Here is a 13,932-nt window from a genome sequence, read left to right as displayed (position 1 = left end):
GGTGGTGAGTGTGGTGAGTGTAGTGGTGAGTGTGGTGGTGAGTGTGGTGGTGAGTGTGGTGGTGAGTGTGGTGGTGAGTGTAGTGGTGAGTGTGGTGGTGAGTGTGGTGGTGAGTGTGGTGGTGAGTGTAGTAGTGAGTGTGGTGAGTGTAGTGGTGAGTGTGGTGGTGAGTGTGGTGAGTGTGGTGGTGAGTGTGGTGGTGAGTGTAGTAGTGAGTGTGGTGAGTGTAGTGGTGAGTGTGGTGGTGAGTGTGGTGAGTGTGGTGGTGAGTGTGGTGGTGAGTGTAGTAGTGAGTGTGGTGAGTGTGGTGGTGAGTGTGGTGGTGAGTGTAGTGGTGAGTGTGGTGGTGAGTGGTGAGTGTGGTGAGTGTAGTGGTGAGTGTAGTAGTGAGTGTGGTGGTGAGCGTGGTGGTGAGTGTCGTGGTGGTGAGTGTGGTGGTGAGTGTAGTAGTGAGTGTGGTGAGTGTAGTGGTGAGTGTAGTGGTGAGTGTAGTAGTGAGTGTGGTGAGTGTAGTAGTGAGTGTGGTGAGTGTAGTGGTGAGTGTAGTGGTGAGTGTGTTGGTGAGTGTAGTGGTGAGCGTGGTGGTGAGTGTAGTGGTGAGCGTGGTGGTGAGTGTAGTGGTGAGTGTTGTGGTGAGTGTGGTGGTGAGTGTGGTGTGGTAAGTGAGTGGTGTGGTGAGTGTAGTGGTGAGTGTCGTGGTGGTGAGCGTGGTGGTGAGTGTGGTGGTGAGTGTGGTGGTGAGTGTAGTGGTGAGTGTAGTGGTGAGTGTGGTGGTGAGTGTCGTGGTGGTGAGTGTGGTGGTGAGTGTGGTTGTGAGTGTGGTGGTGAGTGTGGTGTGGTAAGTGAGTGTAGTGGTGAGTGTGGTGGTGAGTGTGGTGGTGAGTGTAGTGGTGAGTGTAGTGGTGAGTGTGGTGGTGAGTGTGGTGGTGAGTGTGGTGTGGTAAGTGAGTGGTGTGGTGAGTGTAGTGGTGAGTGTCGTGGTCGTGAGCGTGGTGGTGAGTGTGGTGGTGAGTGTAGTAGTGAGTGTAGTAGTGAGTGTAGTGGTGAGTGTGGTGGTGAGTGTAGTGGTGAGCGTGGTGGTGAGTGTAGTAGTGAGTGTGGTGAGTGTAGTGGTGAGTGTGGTGGTGAGTGTAGTGGTGAGTGTGGTGGTGAGTGTAGTGGTGAGCGTGGTGGTGAGTGTAGTGGTGAGCGTGGTGGTGAGTGTAGTGGTGAGTGTTGTGGTGAGTGTGGTGAGCGTAGTGGTGATGAGTGTGGTGAGTGTGGTGAGCGTTGTGGTGAGTGTGGTGAGTGGTGAGCGTGGTGGTGAGTGTGGTGGTGAGCGTTGTGGTGAGTGTGGTGAGCGTAGTGGTGGTGAGTGTGGTGAGTGGTGAGCGTTGTGGTGAGTGTGGTGAGCGTAGTGGTGGTGAGTGTGGTGAGTGGTGAGCGTTGTGGTGAGTGTGGTGAGCGTTACCAGATCCTTGCGAGCCCGTGTCACCCTCAGACATGGTGGCTGTTCCCTCCTCCTCACCACTCCCCTCACCACTGGAACTCACCACATCCTCACCACCACCACCACCACCGCCACCACCACCACCACGCTCACCATCCGACACGGAGCCTGGTACCACACAGACAAAGACAAAGATCCCCCAGGTAGCCTCTTAGCAGGCCGTAGGGGCAAGTGTTGTCAGTAGCACCTACACACAGACAAAGATCCCCCGTGTAGCCTCTAGCAGGCCGTAGGGGCAAGTGCTGTTAGTAGCACCTACACATAGACAAAGATCTCCCAGGTAGCCTCTAGCAGGCTGTAGGGGCAAGTGCTGTCAGTAGCACCTACACACAGACAAAGATCCCCCGTGTAGCCTCTAGCAGGCTGTAGGGGCAAGTGCTGTCAGTAGCACCTACACACAGACAAAGATCCCCCGTGTAGCCTCTAGCAGGCTGTAGGGGCAAGTGCTGTCAGTAGCACCTACACATAGACAAAGATCCCCCGTGTAGCCTCTAGCAGGCTGTAGGGGCAAGTGCTGTCAGTAGCACCTACACACAGACAAAGATCCCCCGTGTAGCCTCTAGCAGGCTGTAGGGGCAAGTGCTGTCAGTAGCACCTACACACAGACAAAGATCCCCCGTGTAGCCTCTAGCAGGCTGTAGGGGCAAGTGCTGTCAGTAGCACCTACACACAGACAAAGATCCCCCGTGTAGCCTCTAGCAGGCTGTAGGGGCAAGTGCTGTCAGTAGCACCTACACACAGACAAAGATCCCCCGTGTAGCCTCTAGATGGCTGTAGGGGCAAGTGCTGTCAGTAGCACCTACACACAGACAAAGATCTTTTCTAAACATAAGAAGGTTTCGGTATTGTTGCCAAACACCGTATTATTAAACAGAAACTTGCGGTGAACATAGAAACTAAATAAAACAACCTCTGGGTCTGGTGTCTCTCTCTCTTTTTAAATCCTTTATATTAAGTTCACTTGCTTGCTTGCTTGCGCGCTTACGACCGTGCAAATCTTTCGGTCGTTTTTTTTTTTAACCCACTTCCCGTGATCCAATCGAGCCGACGTTTTGCACGCAGACTCGTTGTGCGCGACGATTGATTTTCGTGAATTTTTTTTTCAAAAATGTTCCACTTTTTAGGGAAAAAAAAAAAATGCATATTTAATTTAAAATACCAATGTGATAAAAAATGAAACTCTTACTCAAGAGAAAAACTCAAATGAATAATAAAACAAAACCAATGCCACGCATATAAAGGATTTAGAGTGAAAAACTTTGTTTTTACGGGTTAAATTTTTTCTCTCTCCCCACGGGGCGAGGGGTGGGTGGTGCTGGTGGTGGTGTTGTTGTGTTTTCACGATGACCGTGTCGGGCAAACGTACCAGAGGAAACTTCGTTGTCTTCATCATCGTTGTCGGAACTCATCAGCATGGCTGCCGGCACTGCTGCTACCTCTTCCCCCTCCCCCTCCACCTCATCATCATCATCGTCATCGTCATCGTCCAGACGGAGGCTTCGCCCGGAAAATCTCTCATCATGGTCTACACGTTCAACACCACCACCACCACCGCCACGACAACAACAACCACGACAACAACAACAACCACATCAACAAATCAGTAACCACAGCAACTCAGTAACCACAACTTAGTAACCACAACAACCACCACTCGATAACCACAACAGGCACCATCACAACGCAACAACCACCACCACAACAACAACAACAACCACATCAACAAATCAGTAACCACAGCAACTCAGTAACCACAACAACTCAACAACAACCGCCACTCGATAACCACAACAGGCACCACCACTACTCAACAACCACCACCACTCAACAACCACCACCACCACCACCACTCACCACCACTCACGACCACCACCACAATAACCACTCACCACTCACCACCATCGACATCACCACCACTATCATAATCACCACCATCTTCACCACCACCATCGTCACCACCACTTAACACCACCATCACCCATCGACATCACCACCACTGTCATCACCACCGCCATCACCACCACTTAACACCACCATCACCACCACCATCACCACCACTTAACACCACCATCACCCATCGACATCACCACCAATGTCATCATCACCACCACCACCACTATCACCACTATCACCACCACCACCATCACCACCACCACTATCACCACTATCACCACCACCACTATCACCACTATCACCACCACCACTATCACCACTATCACCACCACCACTATCACCACCACCACTATCATCATCACCACCACCACCACTATCATCATCACCACCACTTAACACCACCATCACCATCGACATAACTACCAATATCATCATCATCACCACCACCACTATCATCACCACTATAATCACCACCGCCATCACCACCACCTAACACCACCATCACCACCACTATCATCACCACCACCATTGCCACCACCATCATCACCACCACTTAACACCACCATCACCATAACTACCAATGTCATCATCACCACCACCACCACTATCATCACCACCACCACCACTATCACCATCACCACCACCACTATCATCATCACCACCACTTAACACCACCATCACCACCACCACCATCATCACTTAACAACATCAACACTATCATTATCATCATCGCCACCACCACCACTATCATCACCACCACCACCACTATCATCACCACCACCACCACCACCACCACTATCATCACCACCACCACCACCACTATCATCACCACCACCACCACTATCACCACCACCACTATCATCACCACCACCACCACTATCACCACCACCACTATCATCATCACCACCACCACTATCATCATCACCACCACTTAACACCACCATCACCACCACGATTAACATCACCACCATCACTTAACAACATCAACACTATCATTATCATCATCGCCACCACCACCACTACTTAACACCACCATCACCACCACCACTATTTTCACCACCATCACTTAAAACCATCACCACCACCATAACTTAAAACCACCATCGTCACCACTATCATCATCACCACTTAACACCACCATCACCACCACTTTTTCAACATCACCACCATTACTTAACAACATCAACACTATCATCATCGCCACCACCACCACCACCACCACTTTACACCACCATCACCACCACCACGATTTTCACCACCACCACCATCACTTAACATCATAATCACTTAACACCACCACCACCATCGTCACCACAGTCATCATCACCATCACCACCACTATTTTCACCACCACCACTTAAAACCTTCACCACCATCACTTTACACCACCATCGTCACCACTATCATCATCGCCACCACCATCACCACTTAACACCACCATCACCACCACCACCACTATTTTCACCACCATCACTTAAAACCATCACCACCACCACCACCACTTAAAACCACCATCATCACCACTATCATCATCGCCACCACCACCACTTAACACCACCATCACCACCACCACCACCACCACTATTTTCACCACCACCACCACTATTTTCACCACCACCACCACTATTTTCACCACCACCATCACCGCTTAAAACCACCATCGTCACCACTATTTTCACCACCACCACCATCACCACTTAAAACCACCACCACCACCACCACTTAACACCACCATCACCACCACCACCACCACTATTTTCACCACCACCACCACCATCACTTAAAACCACCATCGTCACCACTATCATCGCCACCATCATCACCACCACCACCACCACCACCGCCATCACACGGCGTGGCGAGTGTGTGCGCGCGTGTGGGCGAGTGTATCCACCTTCTCTCCGTGTGTCTGGCTCCCCCCTGCCTCTCTCCGCCCCCCTCCCCCTGTCTCGCTCCCCCCCCCTCTCCCCTCCACGCTGATGATGCCGCTGCTGCTGCTGCTGCTGATGCTGCTGCTGATGCTGCTGCTGAGAGGAACGTTCGTGGCCAGAGGACGCTCTCTTACGCTCCCTCTCCACCTTCTCCAGTCGCTCCCTGCCTCGCACAGACACCGAGAGAGACACGGAGACACGGAGAGAGACACACACAGAGACACACAGAGAGACACGGAGACACGGAGAGAGACGTAGACAGAGAGACGCAGACAGAGAGACACACACAGAGACACACACAGGGACACGGAGAGAGACACAGTCAGAGACACACACAGAGAGACACACAGAGACACACACAGAGAGACACACACAGAGACACACACAGAGAGACACACAGAGAGACACACATAGAGAGACACGGAGAGAGACAGAGACACAGAGGCGGCTCTTTGGCTCCCTCTGTGAGTCTCACCTCTCCCTCCACCACCGTTCGTGTGACTGCAGGACCAGCGCGGGGTGAGCAATCCAGGGAGTGGTGAGCGAGTGAGCAAGTGGGTGAGCGAGTGAGTGGGTGAGTGAGTGGGTGAGTGGGTGAGTGGGTGGGTGGGTGAGTGACTGAGTGAGTGGGTGAGTGAGTGGGTGAGTGGGTGAGCGAGTGAGTGGGTGGGTGGGTGAGTGACTGAGTGAGTGAGTGGGTGAGTGGGTGAGTGAGTGAGCAAGTGGGTGAGCGAGTGAGTGGGTGAGTGAGTGGGTGAGTGGGTGAGCGAGTGAGTGGGTGAGTGGGTGAGTGGGTGGGTGGGTGAGTGACTGAGTGGGTGAGTGGGTGAGCGAGTGAGTGGGTGAGTGAGTGGGTGAGTGAGTGGGTGAGTGGGTGAGCGAGTGAGTGGGTGGGTGGGTGAGTGACTGAGTGAGTGAGTGGGTGAGTGGGTGAGTGAGTGGGTGAGTGAGTGGGTGAGTGAGTAGGTGAGTGGGTGAGCGAGTGAGTGGGTGAGTGAGTGGGTGAGTGAGTAGGTGAGTGGGTGAGTGAGTGAGTGGGTGAGTGAGTAGGTGAGTGGGTGAGTGGGTGAGTGACTGAGTGAGTGAGTGGGTGAGTGGGTGAGTGACTGAGTGAGTGAGTGGGTGAGTGGGTGAGTGGGTGAGCGAGTGAGTGGGTGAGTGGGTGAGTGGGTGGGTGGGTGAGTGAGTGGGTGAGTGAGTAGGTGAGTGAGTGACTGAGTGAGTGAGTGGGTGAGTCGGTGAGTGAGTGGTGAGCGAGTGAGCTGGTCAGCGAGCTGGTGAGCGGGTGGTGAGCGGGCCTCACCTCTCCCTGCGTGAGTGCTCTCATGCCTGGGTGAGTGAGTGGCTAGGTGAGTGAGTGGTGAGTGGGTGAGTGAGTGGGTGAGTGAGTGGCTAGGTGAGTGAGTGGTGAGTGGGTGAGTGAGTGGGTGAGTGAGTGAGTCGGTGAGTGGGTGAGTGAGTGGCTAGGTGAGCGAGCTGGTGAGCGAGTGGGTGAGCGAGCGAGTGGGTGAGTGGCTGGGTGAATGAGTGAGTCGGTGAGTGGGTGAGTGAGTGAGTGGCTAGGTGAGCGAGCTAGTGAGCGAGTGGGTGAGCGAGCGAGTGGGTGAGTGGCTGGGTGAGTGAGTGAGCGAGCTGGTGAGTGAGTGGTGAGTGAGCCTCACCTCTCCCGGCGTGAGCGCTCTCGTGCCTGGGTGAGTGAGTGGGTGAGTGAGTGGGTGAGCGTGTGGTGAGCGAGCTGGTGAGCGAGCTGGTGAGTGAGCCTGACCTCTCCCTGCGTGAGTGAGTAGGTGAGTGAGTGGTGAGTGTTCCTCACCTCTCCCTGCGTGAGTGAGTGGTGAGTGACTAGGTGAGTGAGTGGTGAGTGAGTGGTGAGCCTGACCTCTCCCTGCGTGACCTCTCTCGTGCCTGAGTGAGTGAGTGGTGAGTGAGTGGTGAGCGAGCTGGTGAGTGAGTGAGTGACTAGGTGAGTGAGTGGTGAGTGAGTCTCACCTCTCCCTGCGTGAGTGAGTGAGTGGTGAGTGAGTGGTGAGCGAGCTGGTGAGTGAGTGAGTGACTAGGTGAGTGAGTGGTGAGTGAGTCTCACCTCTCCCTGCGTGAGTGAGTGAGTGGTGAGTGAGTGACTAGGTGAGTGAGTGACTAGGTGAGTGAGTGAGTGAGTGGTGAGCGAGCTGGTGAGTGAGTGAGTGACTAGGTGAGTGAGTGGTGAGTGAGTCTCACCTCTCCCTGCGTGAGTGAGTGAGTGGTGAGTGAGTGGTGAGTGACTAGGTGAGTGAGTGACTAGGTGAGTGAGTGAGTGAGTGGTGAGCGAGCTGGTGAGTGAGTGAGTGACTAGGTGAGTGAGTGGTGAGTGAGTCTCACCTCTCCCTGCGTGAGTGAGTGGTGAGTGGTGAGTCTCACCTCTCTCTGCGTGAGTGAGTGAGTGGTGAGTGAGTGGTGAGTGACTAGGTGAGTGAGTGACTAGGTGAGTGAGTGAGTGAGTGGTGAGCGAGCTGGTGAGTGAGTGAGTGACTAGGTGAGTGAGTGAGTGGTGAGTGAGTGGTGAGTGACTAGGTGAGTGAGTGACTAGGTGAGTGAGTGAGTGGTGAGTGAGTGGTGAGTGACTAGGTGAGTGAGTGACTAGGTGAGTGAGTGAGTGGTGAGTGAGTGGTGAGTGACTAGGTGAGTGAGTGACTAGGTGAGTGAGTGAGTGGTGAGTGAGTGGTGAGTGACTAGGTGAGTGAGTGACTAGGTGAGTGAGTGAGTGGTGAGTGAGTGGTGAGTGACTAGGTGAGTGAGTGACTAGGTGAGTGAGTGAGTGGTGAGTGACTAGGTGAGCCTGACCTCTCTCTGCGTGAGCGCTCTCGTGCCTGGGTGAGTGAGTGAGTGGTGAGTGAGTGAGTGTTCCTCACCTCTCTCTGCGTGAGCGCTCTTGTGCCTGGGTGAGTGAGTGAGTGGTGGGTGAGTGAGTGGCTAGGTGAGTGAGTGAGTGGTGAGTGAGTGGTGAGTGAGTGGTGAGCGAGCTGGTGAGTGAGTGAGTGGCTAGGTGAGTGAGTGAGTGGTGAGTGAGTGGTGAGTGAGTAGTGAGTGGTGAGTGAGTGAGTGTTCCTCACCTCTCTCTGCGTGAGCGCTCTCGTGCCTGGGTGAGTGAGTGAGTGGTGGGTGAGTGAGTGGCTAGGTGAGTGAGTGAGTGGTGAGTGAGTGGTGAGTGAGTAGTGAGTGGTGAGTGAGTGAGTGTTCCTCACCTCTCTCTGCGTGAGCGCTCTCGTGCCTGGGTGAGTGTGTGAGTGAGTGACTAGGTGAGTGGGTGAGTGAGTGGGTGAGGGGATGTGTGAGTGGGTGACTAGGTGGGTGACTAGGTGAGTGACTAGGTGAGTGACTAGGTGTTCCTCACCTCTCCCTGCGAGAGCGCTCTCGTGCCTGAGTGAGTGTGTGAGTGAGTGACTAGGTGAGTGGGTGAGTGAGTGGGTGAGGGGATGTGTGAGTAGGTGACTAGGTGGGTGACTAGGTGAGTGACTAGGTGAGTGACTAGGTGTTCCTCACCTCTCCCTGCGAGAGCGCTCTCGTGCCTGAGTGAGTGTGTGAGTGAGTGACTAGGTGAGTGGGTGAGTGAGTGGGTGAGGGGATGTGTGAGTGGGTGACTAGGTGGGTGACTAGGTGAGTGACTAGGTGAGTGACTAGGTGTTCCTCACCTCTCCCTGCGAGAGCGCTCTCGTGCCTGAGTGAGTGTGTGAGTGAGTGACTAGGTGAGTGGGTGAGTGAGTGGGTGAGGGGATGTGTGAGTAGGTGACTAGGTGGGTGACTAGGTGAGTGACTAGGTGAGTGACTAGGTGTTCCTCACCTCTCCCTGCGAGAGCGCTCTCGTGCCTGAGTGAGTGTGTGAGTGAGTGACTAGGTGAGTGGGTGAGTGAGTGGGTGAGGGGATGTGTGAGTGGGTGACTAGGTGGGTGACTAGGTGAGTGACTAGGTGAGTGACTAGGTGTTCCTCACCTCTCCCTGCGAGAGCGCTCTCGTGCCTGAGTGAGTGTGTGAGTGAGTGACTAGGTGAGTGGGTGAGTGAGTGGGTGAGGGGATGTGTGAGTGGGTGACTAGGTGGGTGACTAGGTGAGTGACTAGGTGAGTGACTAGGTGTTCCTCACCTCTCCCTGCGAGAGCGCTCTCGTGCCTGAGTGAGTGTGTGAGTGAGTGACTAGGTGAGTGGGTGAGTGAGTGGGTGAGGGGATGTGTGAGTGGGTGACTAGGTGGGTGACTAGGTGAGTGACTAGGTGAGTGACTAGGTGTTCCTCACCTCTCCCTGCGAGAGCGCTCTCGTGCCTGGAGGCGTCTCCTCTCCCGCTCCGCCTCCCGTCGCCCCAAGCCGCCGATCCTCTCGTCGTCACGGCGACGCTCGTCACCACCACTGCCACCACCGCCACCACCACCCTTACCACGGCCTGTCCACAACCACCACAACCACCACAACCACAACAACCATCACAACCACCACCACCGTCACAACCACCACCACCACCACAACCACCACCGTCACAACCACCACCATCACAACCACCACCATCACAACCACCACAATCACCGTCACAACCACCATCACAACCACCACCGTCACAACCACCACCGTTACAATCACCACCGTCACAACCACCACCGTCACAACCACCACCATCACAACCACCACCATCACAACCACCACCGTCACAACCACCACCGTCACAACCACCACCGTCACAACCACCACCGTCACAACCACCACCATCACAACCACCACCATCACAACCACCACCATCACAACCACCACAATCACCGTCACAACCACCACAACCACCACCGTCACAACCACCACCGTCACAACCACCACAACCACCACCATCACAACCACCACCGTCACAACCACCACCATCACAACCACCACAGCCACAACCACCACAATCACCGTCACAACCACCACAACCACCACCATCACAACCACCACAACCACCACCATCACAACCACCACCACCACCGTCACAACCACCACCACCACAACCACCACAGCCACAACCACCACAACCACAACCACCGTCACAACCACCACAACCACCACCACCACAGCGATACAAACCACCACAACCAGTGGCTATGATGATGATGATGACAATGATGACGATGATGACGATGATGACGATGATGCCGACGTTGATGATGACGATGATGACGATGCTGACGATGTTTATGACGATGATGATGATGACGATGATGATGATGACGATGATGACGACGATGATGACGACGATGATGATGATGACGATGATGACGATGCTGACGATGTTTATGACGATGATGATGATGACGATGATGATGATGACGATGATGACGACGATGATGACGACGATGATGATGACGATGACGACAATAATGATGACGACGTTTATGATGATGATGATGACGATGATGACGACGTTGATGATGACGATGATGACGATGCTGACGATGTTTATGACGATGATGATGATGATGATGACGATGACGATGATGACGATGCTGACGATGTTTATGACGATGATGATGATGACGATGATGACGACGATGATGACGACGATGATGATGACGATGACGACAATAATGATGACGACGTTTATGATGATGACGACGTTTATGATGATGATGATGACGATGATGATGACGACGACGATGACGACGTTAATGATGACGACAATAATGATGACGATGACGATGATGACGACGTTTATGATGATGATGATGACGATGATGATGACGACGACGATGACGACGTTAATGATGACGACAATAATGATGACGATGACGATGATGACGACGTTTATGATGATGATGACGATGATGATGATGAACATCACAGTGATGACGATGATGATGACGGTGATGACGACGACGCTAATGATGATGACGACGTCGATGACGACGATGACAAAGATGCTGACGTGACGTTGATGACCACCACATTGACCACGAACCCCTCACCACTAGCAGCACCACCACCACCACTACCACCACCACCACCACCTCCTCCACCACCTCCGTTGTTGTTGACCGCCACCACCGCCGCCACCGTCACCGCGGCCGCCGTCACCGCCACCGCCGAGGTCACCGAGGTCACCGAGGTCGCCGAGGTCACAGAGGTCACCGAGGTCGCCGCGTGCGGTGAACGGCTTCGGTGTCTCCGCAGCTGTTTGTGCGAACGCGAGTCACCGCTACCCCGCACTGCTACGGTTGTTGCCGCTGTTGTGGTGGTGGCCGCCACCACCGCCACCACCGCCACCACCGCCGCCACCACCACCGCTGCGGTGGTGGCGGTGGCGGTCGTGTCGGCCGTGGTGGTGTGAGCGGGAGGAGGATGTTGTTGACGATGGTGCCGAGTGATGATGTTGATGTTGTTGTTGTTGTTTACGGGAGGAGGAGGAGGGAGCCTGCAGTTGAGGTGGGTGGATTGACAAAGTGTCGTCCTCCTCCATCCTGCAGCCACCACCACAACAACCACCACAACAACCACCACCACAATCACAACAAGCACAACCACAATAATCACAACAAGCACAACTACAATAACCACAACCACCACCACCACCACCACAATCACAACAAGCACCACCACAATAAACACAAGCACCACAACAATCACAACAAGCACAACCACCACCACAACAATCACAACAAGCACAACCACCACCACAACAATCACAACAAGCACAACCACCACCACAACAATCACAACAAGCACAACCACCACCACAACAATCACAACAAGCACAACTACAATAACCACAAGCACAGCCACTATAACCACAATAACCACAACCATCGCAACAAGCACAACCACAACAAACATCACCACAACCACCACAACCACAACCATCACAACCATCGCAACAAGCACAACCACACCAAACATCACCACAACCACCACAACCACAATAACCACAACCATCGCAACAAGCACAATCACACCAAACATCACCACAACCACCACAACCACAACCATCACAACCATCGCAACAAGCACAATCACACCAAACATCACCACAACCACCACAACCACAATAAACACAACCATCGCAACAAGCACAACCACAACAAACATCACCACAACCACCACAACCACAATAACCACAACCATCGCAACAAGCACAACCACAACAAACATCACCACAACCACCACAACCACAATAACCACAACCATCGCAACAAGCACAATCACACCAAACATCACCACAACCACAATAACCACAACCATCGCAACAAGCAATCACAACCACCACCACCACAACAAGCACAACCACAATAACCACAACAACAACCACGATTACCAAGACTACCACCACCACAATCACATCACATCCACAGCAATAATCACACCACCACAATGACACAAGCACCACAATCCGCGATCACCACCACCACAACCACTACAACCACCTTAATTACCACCACCATAATTACCACCACCACAACCACAATTACCACAACAATAACACAACCACTATCACCAACACCGCTATCACCACAACACAACAACCACAATTACTACAACAATAACACGACTACCACCACCACCACACAACAACCACAATTACAACCACGATTACCACAACAATAACACGACTACCACCACCACACAACAACCACAATTACAACCACGATTACCACAACGATAAGTCAACAACCACCACCACCACCACCACCACAACCGCCACCACTTTCACCACGATCAGTAACACCACAACCACAATTACCACAACAATAACACGACAACCACCACCACCACCACCACCACCACAACCGCCACCACTTTCACCACGATCAGTAACACCACAACCACAATTACCACAACAATAACACGACAACCACCACCACCACCACCACAACCGCCACCACTTTCACCACGATCAGTAACACCACAACCACAATTACCACAACAATAACACGACAACCACCACCACCACCACCACAACCACTTTCACCACGATCAGTAACACCACAACCACAATTACCACAACAATAACACGACAACCACCACCACCACCACCACAACCGCCACCACTTTCACCACGATCAGTAACACCACAACCACAATTACCACAACAATAACACGACAACCACCACCACCACCACCACAACCACTTTCACCACGATCAGTAACACCACAACCACAATTACCACAACAATAACACGACAACCACCACCACCACCACCACCACAACCGCCACCACTTTCACCACGATCAGTAACACCACAACCACAATTACCACAACAATAACACGACAACCACCACCACCGCCGCCACCACGACAACACAACAACCACTATCACTGCTCATGAATGTTCATTGTTGTTGTTGATTGTTGTTGATTGTTGTTGTTGTTGTTGTTGTTGAAGTAGAAGACCCAGTTACCTGTCCTCCAGGCTGTCCTCGCGCTGGAAGGGCGAGTGGGAGGCGATGGTCGGATCCGGACGGTCACTCCGCTCCCTCAGCTCGCCCTCTTCCAGAGGATCCGCTCCCCGTGAGCTCTCCATGTCCACCACGCTCTAGACACAGAGAGACACACACAGAGAGACACACACAGAGAGATACACAGAGAGAGAGACACAGGGGGAGAGACACAGAGAGAGACACAGAGAGAGAGACACACA

The 13,932-nt window shown here is 53.1% G+C and overlaps 1 protein-coding gene across 1 annotated transcript; it reads right to left on the bottom strand.

Moving 5' to 3' along the window:
• Positions 1-1,450: 1,450 nt before the first annotated feature.
• LOC144955761 (uncharacterized) lies at positions 1,451-13,815 on the bottom strand (the record flags this gene model as incomplete). Its single annotated transcript, XM_078885891.1, has 6 exons — positions 13,716-13,815; positions 11,266-11,757; positions 9,578-9,722; positions 5,277-5,476; positions 2,856-3,014; positions 1,451-1,597 (listed from the first exon to the last, which is right to left on the bottom strand). Coding segments are annotated over exons 1-6 (1,243 nt in total), but the record flags the coding sequence as incomplete, so codon positions are not given.
• Between the last annotated feature and the right edge of the window lie 117 nt (positions 13,816-13,932).

This window comes from Lampetra fluviatilis, unplaced genomic scaffold, assembly GCF_964198595.1.
Source record: "Lampetra fluviatilis unplaced genomic scaffold, kcLamFluv1.1 SCAFFOLD_1486, whole genome shotgun sequence".
Taxonomy (NCBI): Eukaryota; Metazoa; Chordata; class Hyperoartia; order Petromyzontiformes; family Petromyzontidae; genus Lampetra; species Lampetra fluviatilis.
This window is presented reverse-complemented; position numbering and strand designations above follow the sequence as displayed.